This window comes from Sander lucioperca, chromosome 6 (genome assembly GCF_008315115.2).
Source record: "Sander lucioperca isolate FBNREF2018 chromosome 6, SLUC_FBN_1.2, whole genome shotgun sequence".
NCBI lineage: Eukaryota > Metazoa > Chordata > Actinopteri > Perciformes > Percidae > Sander > Sander lucioperca.
Genome location: NC_050178.1, coordinates 13,521,964 through 13,537,026, shown reverse-complemented (window position 1 = coordinate 13,537,026; position 15,063 = coordinate 13,521,964). Strand labels below are relative to the sequence as shown.

The 15,063-nt window shown below is 39.4% G+C and overlaps 1 protein-coding gene across 2 annotated transcripts in view; it reads left to right on the top strand.

Annotated features, from left to right (window-relative positions):
- igsf21a (immunoglobin superfamily, member 21a) overlaps positions 1 to 15,063 on the top strand; it is a 220,206-nt gene that overhangs the window by 168,669 nt on the left and 36,474 nt on the right. For both annotated transcript variants that reach the window (XM_031302022.2, XM_031302021.2), the window contains exon 5: positions 10,663 to 10,778. In XM_031302022.2, the coding sequence (XP_031157882.1) occupies positions 10,663 to 10,778 (116 nt within the window). The remainder of the gene's footprint in view (positions 1 to 10,662; positions 10,779 to 15,063) is intronic.

The following is a 15,063-nucleotide window of genomic DNA, read 5'->3' as shown; positions in this document are numbered from 1 at the left end:
AGGAAACTTAAACCTTGAAGCAGAAATCAAGCAGCAGTGGGGCGTATGTTTTGTCCATTGCCAAGAGCTGGTACTGTGAAGTTTGTTTTGCCAGAATCATATCCTCAAGCCTATGCGTAAAGTTGAGATCATAGAACTGGCCCAGGAAGGGTCCAATTAACTTCTATTTCAGACTCCACTGGGATGGATATTAGGCGAAGGAGTCAATTAAATTGACATTTTTAATTTTTTAATAAGTTGCTTGATTTTCAGTGATGTGTCCGTCATGTCTGTTTCCGCTGTTCAGGTTTAACCTCTTACTTGTGCCTTAGGACCATATACAAGTCGCATTAAGAGCATCCGAGTAATATATGCAGCCTTAACTCTGAAGTTTCCAATGTCCTCCCGAAAGTACTATGAACTATAAACACGCAATTGGACAGAACACTAAATGTACATACATTTGTCTTGGTGGCATTGGTGAAGACTGGAGAGCCAATTAGGCAAGGACATGAGTTGTACAGTGTAAGAAAAGGACAACAGGACCTCACATGTTGGAGCCAGACACATATGGTAAACTAGATGAAGTGGCAGGATGATATGTTCTTCAGCTGGAGAAAACCGGTTCAAGCACCTGTGTCGGCTGGCATTAGCATCTATACTGCACAAGTGTCTGAGCAAGTAATTGTATCCTTGAAAGCTCTAGGGATGCTGCTTTGTACCTGGCACTGACTTCTCTGTGGAGGAGAAATCAAAACGAAAACTCTCTCCAAAGTGTTAATAGAATATTCTGCTATTGTGGCAGAAGACAGAATCTTACAAAGTGCACTACATCACCTCAACACATGCTTTTTGCCAGCCTCTCCTCTCCCTCCATCTAGATTCTCTCTCTGTTTTTTCTTACAGATCTGCGCATCAAAGACTCAGTATGATATTGTCACTCTGGCACAAAGAGGAGGGAAATATTTTTTAGCAGTTCTTTAGGGTCCACTTGTGTCTCTTTCTGTCTGCGCTATTATTTCCAGTTTCAACTCTAAAGAACCTCTCCAAATTCAGACATGAAATTGTTTTGCATATTGATGACACTGTGTCACCTCAAGGCCCTCTTTCTAAGCCATTTGAGTTACGGCCATGTATTCATAATACATGGGGATGTGCCAGGCTATTGGCCTCGCTGTATTCACTGTACAAATGCTGATGGAAATTAGTGTTTCAAAGCTTTATTAAAAGCAAATATCTTCAGTGGAGCATTCAGAACGAATGTTCTGTCGTGACTAAATGGCATTCATCCATACAGGATAGTTGGTGACTGGAGCACAAGTTGTGCATAAAAGCTAATATGCAGTAAACAAAGAAAAAAAGCAGCAATAGCAGGCAATCGTAAGCTGTCTGAAATTGAAAACTTTCGCTACATGATTGCACTAATGTTCCTTTTGTGATAGCTATTTAAATTGACTTCTACTTTAATTTTGTAACAGAGATTAGCTGCAGCTTAGGTATCCCAGCTTTCAACTGTAGGTATCAAGCCATTTCAAACTAAACCTATACAGTGTATTTTATGAAATTACTGGAATGCTTTGATTTACAGTGGCACTTATAAGTTTATGAACCCATGCTAAAGTTGACTAAAAAGAGGAATAAAAAAATCATTTTTTGGAAATTGATCTTAATGCCTTAATTAACAAAATAGGAAAAATCCAACCTTTAAGGACACCAATTTTCTTTGTGAATGAATAATGTATCGTAAATAAATCCTTCTTTATCCTCCTAATCCTTCCTTAAAATACAGGGGGCATAAGTAAGAACACCCCTATGTTAAATTCCGTTAGAGACAGGCAGATTTTTATTTTTAAAGGCCAGTTATTTCATGGATCCAGGATACTGTGCATCCTGATAAAGTTCCCTTGGCCTTTGGAATTAGAATAGCCCCACATCATCACATACCCTTCACCATACCTAGAGATTGGCATGATTTTATTTCAGTTAGCCTAATAGCTGGTTTGATTTGCATTCAGAGATGATTTTATGGAAAGTACCCCATGCCAATCTCTAGGTATGGTGAAGGGTATGTGATGATGTGGGGCTATTTTAATTCCAAAGGCCAAGGGAACTTTATCAGGATCCATGAAATAAATGGCCTTTAAAAATAAAAATCTGCCTGCCTCTATGGGAATTTAACATAGGGGTGTACTTACTTATGCCCCCTGTATTTTAAGGAAGAACATTTATTTATTTACGATACATTATTCATTCACAAAGAAAATTGGTGTCCTTAAAGGTTGGATTTTTCCTCGTTTTTTTAATTAAGGCATTAAGATCAATTTCCAAAAGATGATTTTTTTATTCCTCTTTTTAGTCAACTTTAGCACTTTAGGGTTCATAAACTTACGAGTGCCACTGTAGTTGTTCCATCCATTTTCAGTAACCACTTATTCTGTTTAGCTACACATGGGGCTGAAGCCTACCCCAGCATGCATTGGGTGAGACACAGTGTACACCTTGCACAGGTCCCCAGTCTATCAGAGGGCTAAAACAAAACATAGACTAACACATGCATTCCCACGGGCATTATAGAGGGTCCAAATAATACATTTTGGAAGAAAGTGGAAAATGTCATAAGTTCAGTTCTTGTTATGGACGTGGTTCTTCAGCTGTCAGAAAAAACTAGTTGTCGAGAAAATGCAATAGTGATTTTGATAAAATTGCACTGAGAAGTGAGCATTTAACTTGATGAAACGATTCAAAATTCATATTGATTACTTTGGGACTCTTGGGCTCACGATAAAAAAGTACAGCTTCATCAAATATTTATCACAGAATAACTCTCAGTAAGCCAAGGAGGACCTTGGTACCTTTTCTTTGCCATCCTCCCCACACACACACATACACCACCTTCATCCACTATAAATAACCCCCCTGAGATGTGGACTCGAGGCCAAGGTGCTTAGTACAAGGGAGTGTTGGGAGTGATTCTTGTGAGTCCAGCTGTCTCCAGAGCTCTAAATCCCTTAATTATGAGGCCAAGGAAAGCAGTCTCTTGGGAGCATTAAACATGCTCCTGTTCTGCACATTCACCAATCCCATTTGCAGGTTTTTTTTTTCCTTTTCTTTTTTCTTATTCTTTTTTTTTTTGTGGAAAGATAGCAGGTTAATGGTGCTTGAGGATATGGAACAAGAGGGAGGTGATAAACGAAATATATAGGGAGGGATCATTATTGAAGTAACTGGCACAACAATACTACCAGGGACAAAAGAAAGTAAATGCTGCTTTTAATGCAGTGGTGTGCAAGTGGACGCTGAACATAGGAAAAAAGGAGGAACGGCTCATGGTACTGCAGGCATCACTTTTTTTCAAAGACATTTGCATTTTTAAGTTTCAGGATCTGTATTTATATTATATAATGGAACGTGGCCAGTCATATATATAACACGTTTGGCAGAGCTGTAGGCAAATGTGTTTAAGGTTTTTCTCTTTTAGACCAACTTCTGTTATTGTCATGTAAAAAGCTTCATGGCCAAGTTTCAGCAAGTTTTAGCTTGATAAGGTTTTAGTGCAATTACTTTTGAAAGACTTCCATGAGCCCACAAGGTTGTCAAAATTACTAAAGAGGAAGATGGAATCCTTTAATGTAAAGTAAAAACATGAAAACCGCCAAAATTGGACATAGTGGGGTAAGTGATATAAAAGCATTTCTCTCTCTCTAGCCATAAACCAATAATATAAAAGGCCCAAAAGATTTCAGTACATTCTGAGGAAAAAAGAAAAACTTGTGCAGCAATCTGAATGCCAGGCACACAGAGCAGAAATACTTCTGCCTGTACACTGTGTCGCTGTGCAGTTTTCAGTATGTAAAGGAAAGTGGGAGATGGTAACATTTTTATATCTGTTTTTAAATTTTTTCAGTCTTTAAAGAAACCTCCAGAAGAATATCAAAGATATTGACATTTATGTATTTTTTTTCTTCTAAAAGTTTCTTTCCTTTCCCTCTAGACTTTTACTCAGTCTTTAGCAAACTGAACTCTGTTTTTTGCATTTCGATTCAAATGTTTTTCTCTCCCTGTTTTGTATGAGCTCTATATCAGCATCAGCATACTACAGTATAGGCAATAACCTTGTCAAAGGAGAAATTCATTATTTATCTGTTGTTTTTAAATTATTGCTATGCAGGCCTCAGTATGTGTCTGCAATGGGAGGCAGAGCCCCCATTTAACACGCCCGACAGACAGACAGCTTACAAGAAAGAACTGCAGCACACAAAAACAAGGGGAAAACATTAGCTCAACCTTTAACAAGTGGGCGAAGAGAGAGCTGCAATTTAATGAGGTATGAAAGGCTTAGATCATCACATCATCCCAGACAACCGTCTTAATCCTACACAGGGTTGTTGTGTTTGCAAATAGTGTGCTCGGTCTCGTTTTTATTCATCACCAAGATTTTTTGCCATCTTTAGCTTTGACTCCCATTCGATGGCCATCCACCTTCAGGGCAGAAACCCTGATCAATGTACGGCTCTCCTGAACTGACTTGACCAGAAGGTTGTGTTAGTGATTTCATTCAAACTAAACAAAGCATCTCCTTATCAGTGTTATGGATGAGTACTTGTCAGGGGATTATCAATACTTATCAGTCAAGTGAAAACTTGCAATTTGACAGTAATTATTTTTAATCTGTCATTTTTAATCTAACATTTAACAATCTAACATTTCATGAGATTAGCTTTGTCTAAATTGAATGTGTGTGGTTTGGTGTGTCGAAACTCCCTGCAGATTACGGGAAAACTCTCCTGATCTCTTTGCGTTTACAGCTGCTAATTTTGTGAAAATATTTATTCATATTTTTTTAACTGCCTAGTATAGCAGCACTTGAACCACTTTGCAGACGGAAAATTGAAGATGGTATTAGCAATATATTAACTGGACTCCAGCAAGCTTTCACCAAGTACAATATGATGCTGTTTTATGGAATAGAGCAATCAATATTATAAATTTATAAAGATGATTGTTTTTTTTAATTGTCTGAGTATATGCTCTGCATATTGGAGCAACTTCACTGTACTGAAGGAGAGTCTTCACCACTTGACACTGCTTCTGTGTCTGATATTGTGAATGATCGGTCACGAACAGACACTTCTGATAGCTTATCATACGCCACGTTGAGACAGGCTTGTCAGTAAGCTAATGGAGTGTTCTAAGGTTAATTTACTACCATATGAATCCCATCAATATGCAATTAAGAGGTGTAGAACCAGAAGCACCCAGACCAGCAGCTAAATCCCCACCAACCCCCACCCTGACCTTTTAATTAATTAATGTATGTGGCTTAAAGAGACAGGTGCTCCAACAGAGGGTGAATACTATCACTTTCTCACTAGCAGCGTGCCAAAAAGTGACCCTTGGTCAGGTGTCTTTGGTGTTTGTTACTGCACTGTAAACCCCAATCCATCCATGACACAAAATTTTAATGTTACATCCACACAAATGTTCAGGATTGTCAAAACAACATAAAAACTTTATGTTCATTTGACACAAAAAAATCATCCCATGTGAGGTTGACATAATTTTTTTATGTTAAGTCAACAATTTCTGACTTTTGAGTTCATTCTACTTAAATGTATAACGTCAACATCACATAATTAGTTCAAGGCCAATTAACAAGACATATACTGTGCACTTAACATATATTTTGATAGTTAAGTAAACCTAAAAATGGTTGTCAAAATACGTACTCAATGTTTTTATGTTCATATGACAAGCGGTCACTTTCATGTTCAACAAAATGAAAATATTGTGTTCACTTAACACAACAAAAACACATAATTACAACATAAGTTCCAGAGTTATGCTGAACACAAATATTTTGTGCTGTTTTACCATAAAACTGCCACAATGTTTTGTGTTTTTACAAACGTATTATGTTTTAGTACACATAATTAAGTTTTAACTAGTCAAAGCAACGTTAAATTTAAAGGTTGAGAACAACTTCCATTTCTTTGTTTGTCTAATTTAAAATGTTTGAATAGAAAGGATACATACAATTTGTGTTATGTTTGATTTGATCGTACTGCAGTCAGATGCAATTGGTTCATTGGCTGGTCAATTCCCATGATGCAAGGCGGTAAATAGAGTTGTGTTAAAATTTGCTGAAAAGTTTGCAGTTTGTTCGAAATACAAATAACTTTATAAATTCCGTTTATTAAACGTGTCTGCTTAGAATTTTTGTTGCCTGGTAATTGTCATTGTTGTGCTGATTTACATTTGTAACCATGAGTTAAGTGACTGTTACGTTTGATAAGAGCTGGAGTATTGCAGCATTAGACTTTGAGCAGTAATAGGGTTCCTTCAGCAATTAAGTGTGTCACTTCACTAGTGGTCCTTTTGTGTAAAGTGATGCAAGATCAGCGGCTTTAGAGGGGCCCCTATTTTGCATGGGGCCCTTGGGTGGCCACACCCAAACACTCATGCTATCTCTGCTATAGATGTGGTAATGTTGTTTTAACTGTTTAATTGTTGTTTGTACATAAAATTAACAAGTTATGACACATCACTTTTTGTGTTTAATAAACATATAAATACACATTAAGTAACCTGATCATTCTATGTTAATATAACGTAGAATAATATGTTAAGAAAACACTAATTATTTTTGTTGCATGAAAATTATGTTAAACTGACAGAAATTTCCTTTCAGATAACACTCATGTGACACATTTATTTTATGTTTAGTGTACTCAAAACTTTAATGTTACCATACTGTACTAAATTAAAAGTTTTGAGTCCAAGCCGTTTCCAAAATTTTTTTAGGTTGAGTTAGCGAATTCGGATTTACAGTGTGACACTTAAGTCTCCTTTAGCATCTAGCCCTTTGGCCTCACTTTTTGACTCTCTGGGTCGGGACTCTTGGCGTCACTATTTGACGCTCTGGGTTGGGACATACTGTATGTTTAGCTGACATGTGGCACAACAACGGGAAAGTTAGGTTTAGGAAAACACCGTGGGTGGGGTTACAAAATGTACGTTGTAGTGACACACGGAACAAGAACCTAACACAAACCCTGGTCTCGTAGATGAAAGTCGGTGAAAGTCCTGTATTGTTTGACCCATCTACCGCCCCAACCAACCTCCTTACGCGGATTTTCGAATCTTCTGTACTACTCACATCCGTTGTCGCTCCTAATACTATTGTACATCATCTTACAGTGCCGCGGTTGAGCTGCTGCTATGCCCGGTGCGTTCCATAGAGACGCTTAAGGGTGATTTTGGCTTTGAGAGCCACTGACCAAGCGTCAGTATTTGACGAGTTGGGAGTGAGAACGGGTTCTGAATACAGCTGCAGCAGCCATTGGCAGTAAGACATTAAGGGCCCTATCTTGCACCCGGCGCAGCGCAAAGCCCAATACAAGTTTCTTTGCTAGTTTAAGACGGACGCAGTTGTCAATTTCCCGTCCAGCGCCCACATCGTTTAAATAGCAAATGCACCTGCACCCATCTTTGCGCCCATGGGCGTGTTGGTCTTACAGGGAGGTGTGTACAGGTGAATTCTTGGCATATTGCTGAGGCAGCGGGAAATGATCGCGCCACTGACCAACAAAAATCTGGTCTAAAGTCAATAGCGCGTTATTTTAACAGCAAATTAGTAAAATGCACCTAGGCTTATGCACAGCACGCACACTATGCTTGTTACACACACACACAGGGAAGCGCAGCAGCAAACAAACATGCAAAAGATTACAAATAAAAATATTACGGTGCAAATCCGCCATTATAATAGCAGTGCGCCAAGGTACAAACGCGCCTGGCTTTTAAAGGGAATGGGAGATGTCACTCTGATTGGTTTATTGCATGTTACGCCCAAAACACACCTATGAAATAATGAAGACACTAAGTACAACCCTTTTGAACCATGGGCCCGGCGCACGGACCGTTTTTTCCGCCGTCAAACTAGCAAAAGTGGATTTGGACACGCCCTAAACGCACCTGCGCCATTCGCTTCACACCGTGCGCTTAGATAATTAAAATAGGGCCCAAAGTGTTTTTGAACATTAAAGCAAGTAAATATGTTCTAGTAGAAACACAAAATACAATTAAAGCTGCAAGCAGCGTTGGACGGGCCTTCGCACCTCCTTGCACGTCGGGGTTACTGGCGGACGCCGCTCCTTGCGGCCGTACATTTGCGCGGCACTCAGACACTGCAAATCGTCACCAATGAAAAGGGAATTCTCTGTTGAGTTCAATGATATCTCACACAGTAGTCTACATCATACAGTTCTTCAGCTGTGAAAGGGGGCATGGCTAAATCATAGGGGGCGGGCCAAACCCTGACCAATGAAAACGGAACTCTCTGCTGAGTTCAATGATACCTCACACAATAGTGTACATCAAACGGGTCATTAGTTATAAAAAGGGGTGTGGCTGAAGCATAGGGGGCGGGTCAAACCATCACCAATCAAAAAGGAACTCTCTGCTGAGTTCAATGATACCTCACACAAGACTCTACCTCAAACGGTTCAAAAGCCATAAAAGAGGGTGTGGCCTGAGTACATGGGTGTGGTTAAAATATAGGGGCCAGCTCAGTATGACATGTAGACCAGACATTTTAAGTTTCATGTAAATTGGATAATGTTTGTCATATAAGGCGGATTTCCTGTTGCCAGCAGGGGGCGCTATCACCAAAGGTCAATATTGGCCTGTAGATGACCTCAGGCCTGGACTCTTGTTGATCATGGGAAATTTCAAACAGAATGGACAATGTACACTCTAGTTACAGCCACTTTCTCGTTCATCGCTAAACACTCAAAATGGCCGCCATGCCACGCCCACACTGTTTGATGAAAGGTTTCGCTTTTATAACTTTTCATCTTTAAGGTGTTGAGATGGCACACACCAAATTAGAAGTCCATTGGATGAGTTCTGTAGGAGGAGTTTGTTAAAGTATAGCACCTTGACTCTTAGGGCTACTTTCTGTTGCCACTAGGGGGCGCTATGACTTTGAGTCAATATCGGCCTGTAGATGTCGTCAGGGTTGAACTCTTATGAATCCTGAAATGTTTTGAGCCAATTGGACAATGTACACTCAAGTTATACCCACTTCCTGTTTTGATGGCGAAACGCACAAAATGGCCGCCCGCCACGGCCATGCCTTATGACGAAAAGTTTTTCTTTTAATAACTTTTCATCTGTAAGGTCTTACGATGGTACAGACCAAATTTGAAGTCTATCGGATGAAATCTCTAGGAGGAGTCTGTTAAAGTACGATGTGGAAATGGCCAAAATTGCACTAATTTCGAACTTTCAATTCAAAAAGGGCGGACTTCCTGTTGTGTTAAGGGTATGGCTCCAATGAGCGTTTTTGTACGTCTTGACATACTACATATGTGTACCATGTTTCGTTAGTCTACGTTAAACATACTGCAGGGGCTAATTATTTTACATTTTGTAGGGGGCACTAGCGAGCCATTTTTATGTGCCTATTCCCAAAATCCTTAAAATATGTAAATGTTCACCAGGCTTGATGCGACTGCCAATTTTGGTGAGTTTTTGAGTATGTTAAGCCCTCAAAAAGGCGATTAATTTGCCGGGAAAAGAATTCCTTCAGTTTCAATAGGGCCTTCGCCGCTGTCGGCACATAGGCCCAAACTATGAACCTGAAAACGAGTGTAATAGGTCACCTTTAAAGTATGACTCATAGGTTTAGTCTTGTCAGTCCTTGACAGATTTCACAAACACTTCTCATTCTGATTAGAGCTTGGGCCAACTGAAGTCTTCTGAAAATATTACACTGCCGAATTACAACTTGCATGGACATGCATGAAAAGCCTCATAAAGAGAAGACATGTAGATATACAGAATACATGATAAACTCTGCATCTTAAAGCCTCTTCAGCTAATGTTGTGAAAAGTGCCTTTGTGTTCAGCGGTCCTCATCAAAATTCAAGTGGTCCTTGTGCAGCTGGCCATCATCTGCTGCAGTGTCGTCAGTTGAAACTAGCTTGTTGATATTTTTCCTGATTCAGCCCCAATATGGTCTATGAAATATTAACATTCCTATTCAAGCCACCATACAAGGACTGGAGTAGGACTGCATGTTGAACAGTTGATTTTCCGGGGGATGTGGGAGATTTCCATTCATTGCCTTCTTCTCCTCCCAGTGCTCCTCTATAATAATGCTTGTCTTGCTCACATGTTTTCCCTTTACACTGCCATGACATATTTGCTGGGATCCCTAGAGAGATTCAGACGTGATATGATATGTATGAGATTTTCTACCTTATCAGCCTCATCTGACTCACATAAGCCCTGGGGAGTTTTAAACATATTGTCCCAACCATTCAGTTACCATTTTAAGTGGAGATTCTCTCAGCGTCTTCTTGCATTAGACGGATAAAGCAGGTCTGCAGATTTGTTTTAGTCAGTTATATTTTAAACAATTGGGGCACAACAGCATTGCTCTTTCTCTGCTCTCACTTCCTTGCTCTTCCTCTGCTGTCAGTATTACCAGTGCTCCCTCCACCTACATGCATAACCCTAAGATGACATTTGATTTTATCACGAAATAACTGCTGCATTGCACTGAGCAAGGGAAAGCGGATATTTTCTAACAGTTTAAAAATGTTTGAGGTTGCACTTTGTGTCCATCAAATGTTTTTGGGATATTGATTCACAAAGCTTTCTTCCTGTCCTCCACAGCGCCTCCAAACAACATATCAGTGGTGGCAGAGAACACTCCAGCCCCATTCAGTCGATACCAAGCCCAAAACTTCACTCTCGTCTGCACTGCAAAAGGAGGGAAACCAGCCCCATCGGTAAGTCGCTTTTGAAGATACACCATGATGCTCGTCCACTAGGGACCTGCCTTTTCAGCACACAGATCCCTGTTGTTTACAGAGGCAACGAAACTGTGTTGCATGTTGCTGATGGGCTTTTTTGTTGCTGTTCTTTTATAGATATCAGCACACAGACCACTTGGAGTTATACGTTTTTAACATTCCAGTACAAATGCTCTTTTAACAGGATTTCAAAAATTGCGTTGCAACAGCACAATCATTGTTGTCAGTGCTTCCCGCAGACATGCAGTGGTATTTGTTAAGCTAAGTCCAAACTACACAACTTTCAAAGTCGTCAGATTGCTGTACTGCTCACACTACACAACTTGCTGTCTAGTAATCAGGAGTCTTGAAGTTGTTGTGGTTTTCACACTACATGACAGGCCGGCGACAAGGGGTCACACGAGACAAGACCAGGAGGAATCCCTGATGTGCAGTGGTGGAATGTAACTAAGTACATTTACTCATGTACTGTACTAAAGTACAAATTTGACGGACTTGTACTTTACTTGAGTCTTTTCTTTTCATGCCACTTTCTACTTCTACTCCACTACATGTTGTTTATAAAATACCATGTTTTATCACAAATTAAACTACCCAACAATAAACAGGCCTACAAGTCCAGCTGAAGCGATTAGCCGATTAAACACTTAGTTGATTGACAGAATTGATTTGATCATTCCAGTTTATAAAATGTGAGGTCACGGAAGGCTTGTATCATGTGGACGCGCCAACAGTTTGTTGTCAGTACTTAGAATTCCTCATGGGGGCGACAGAAACGCACTATAGCTTTAAGTAACATTTTCAATGCTGGACTTTTACTTGTAACATAGTATTTTTTGTAGAGTATGTGTACTTTTACTCGAGTAAAGGATGTGAATACTTCTTCCACCACTGCCGATGTGTATGTCTGCTCTCCAAACTACATTTTGTCATGAAAATAAAAGCACGTAGTGACATGGAACACAACGTAACACCACGCGCCAGACAGGATTCTTTTTGTTCCAAAAATGGATGTCCGCTAGGAACAAGCGCTCCAAGTTGTTGGTGTGCTGATTTGCAGCGATAAAACGGAAGAATAAAGAAAAGAAGAGTTAGGGGGTGCCAACGTCAATTTGCCTCTAATCTGGGACTTTTATTGGGGATCTACAAAAACTAAGCTAAATTTGTGTAGTGTTAACTAGGCATTAGAAGATTCTGTTGGTTACAAGCTCCACACAGAACATGCCACACATAAACACACAGATAGTGTATTCCTGCAGCCATTTAAAATAGCTGTCACCAGTGCCGCTGTTACATTCATTACAGATTGACTTGTGATTGATTACAAGCGCTAATTTACTCATGCAATGTAGTCATTGAAAAAGGTATATCAGATTTAGGAAACAGACACATTAGTGTTATTGATGGTCACACTCGGGGCAATTAATCTAATCACAGTGACATGATAGTAATGATTGCACACAGAATTATCACTGTACACCCTCATACATGTACACTACATGCAGAAACACACCATGTATGCAATCAAGAAAATACACAGTGCACATACACTTGAGAGTCACACTTACACACACTTTTGTTCTCAACTTTTTGAAGTGCAAGACAAGGTCTTGCAAATATCTGAAGCATATGCTCCTGTGTTTGGTGGCATATGAGCTAACGGACGCTGTTAGAGAGCGGTCGCTCGCTGTTTGTTCCCATCGGGTCATTAATCATCGTCCATGGATGTATGGTAATGGACGCCAGACCCTGAGTACCCCTATCTCCTACAATTATGAGCCTGGTGAGAGGTGAATACAAGGTGAATATGATTTCCGTCTCTCAGGTACTTCCTGGTTGATGGTGTGATGAGTGAGGTTCCCCCCTGTTATGATTTCACAGGGAGCTTTAAGCCCATTAAAGCTCAGCACCGCTGGATACTTTTTCCAGCACTTAATGGAGGCAAAGAGATCCGAAAGGTTTCAGCTGGTCAGTAAGCCCCGACTGTCTCTGTGTCAGTGGCCAAGTCACATTGCTGATAATTAGCTTTGTCAGTGACTCAGCAAGCAAATGATCCAAGTCATTGACTTGAGATAAAAACAAAAACGTAAAGACTGTTTGGCCGCTGCGTCCACCATTGTACCATCTGCAGATTGCAAGAAAGAAATCATTGGTATAAGATAAATTGGAGGGTTTTAATATTGCCTCAGAATACAAAGCAGTTTTGTGCTTAAAAGACTGTTTACAGTAATTTCAATACAGTAGTTTTAATACTCAAGAATTTTAAGCAGCAATATAAAAGAACAATCTGTTTCATATATGAAAAACAATAATTCTATAATTTCTTACAGTAAATCAATGTTAAATAAAAACCTATCATTTATTCTATTTAAAAATAAATCCAAGACAATGCACAAATTACATATGTGGGGAATTTGGAGCCGTAGAAGTACATGAAAAATGATCAGTATCATAAAAAGCAGATTATATGCAGGGAGAGGCTACGTAAAGCAGATGTAGTGGTGTACTAAAGATTGCTTTAGTTAAGGAAATAGTGCAATAAGGAAGTTGAGAATTGTTTTGCAATTGGATCAGGATGTGGAATATTCATTGAAAGAGGCATTGCAAGTACTACAAATGCAACTGAGCACATACACTTATCAGTAAAAGAAAGGTGATATGCTGTATTTTAGGATAAGGAAATTTAACCAAGAATATAAAAGAAAGATCAGTTGTCGACTGCTTATCAGTAAAAGTGTCTGTAATGGACGAAAAGCATTGAATTAACAAAAAAAATTATGAGCTATGTGGGTTGTCCTTGTTTCAGACACATAAGCCCCTTTCACATAACCTGTTAAAGGCAGGAATGTTGCGCTGTTATTCCACCTCGCTGTTCCTTATAAAAGGTACAAACATGGAATGGGGGGCAGAGTTGTTCTGCTTTTAACCCGGCAGCAGCATTAATCACAGCGCTAAATCAACGTCTGTTTAAAAGGGACAGTTGGCATGGTAGGAGTGGGAGTTACACATCACGCCTCTTCCGGAATACCAGCATACTATCTAAAATAACACACTGGGCCAGCATTATGCCGGCATTGTTTGCTTGCTGGCATAATGGCAGATCTTCTTTACGGCTGTATTACAGAATCTCTGTTTAAAAGAGGCTATAGAAACTCATATTGTTACCCTTCATCACAGTAAACGTTTCAGTTTACCATTGAGATCCAGCAGCCAGACAAAAGCAAAAACAAATGCATCTACTGGAGCTCTTGGACCGTAATCTTATGGAAATCACTGAATCCAATCTCATCTAAAAAAATAACAAGTCGTGTCTCCTACGTTTTTAGATTGGCTCATTTCATTCCAAAGTGGCTTTCTTTTACCAATTCTATTTTACCAGAGAAACAGAAACAACAGTAAAGGTCCTGCACATCCACACATATGTTATTCTGTTTAAACTGGGTGGAGCTAAAGTATGCAGAATGTTTGTTTAAGTCCAAACTTCATACATGGGGTTGGTTTAAAAAAAAGATGTACAAGTTGCTCCACCCTGGCAGATGAAACAAAACTAAGCGGAGAGTCAGATGTTAGTCAAGCACAGTTTGTTCAGTAAACACCCACACAGTCCTAAGAAGAGGTTTAATCAGCCGTTATAAGTGAAAACACCTGCATGAGAACTATGAGTGAAGGATCTTCTTAGTGCTCTTATTGCATGGAAATGATTTGCTAAAATTATATTTAGTCATTACGTGAGCCAGAATACTATTGGAGGAAATGTACTTGCATCTTGTGCCTGGATAGAAACTAATTCCAGGATCACTTATTAGCTTCATACTATATCCTACAGGCAAACAGACAACGTGCTTACACTGGAATGATACAAGATATGAAGTCAAGTCTGCATGATCTAAGGAACTTGAGAAAAGGAGTTACATTGCTTCTGTGTTGATCATGGTTTGTCAAAGTTGCCTTGTACTGTTGGTCTAAATCAAGGTTGGGTATTGTTTGGGTTTTTCCGAAACAATACTTTTAAAACGGTGCCGGTGCCTGAACCGATACTTAAAAAAACAAAATAAGAGCACAAAACGATAGTCGTGACATTAAATAATGGTCTGTTTATTGCTAAGGCCATATGATCAAATTTAAATGATTTATTTAAATGTATTAACAATAACTTATTATAATAATATACCAGTCAATTGCTGTTAAACGACAAAAAAGAACCACTAGATGGCAGTAGGGTAGTTTACAATAATGAGTGCACCATTAGTTTACAAGTTGC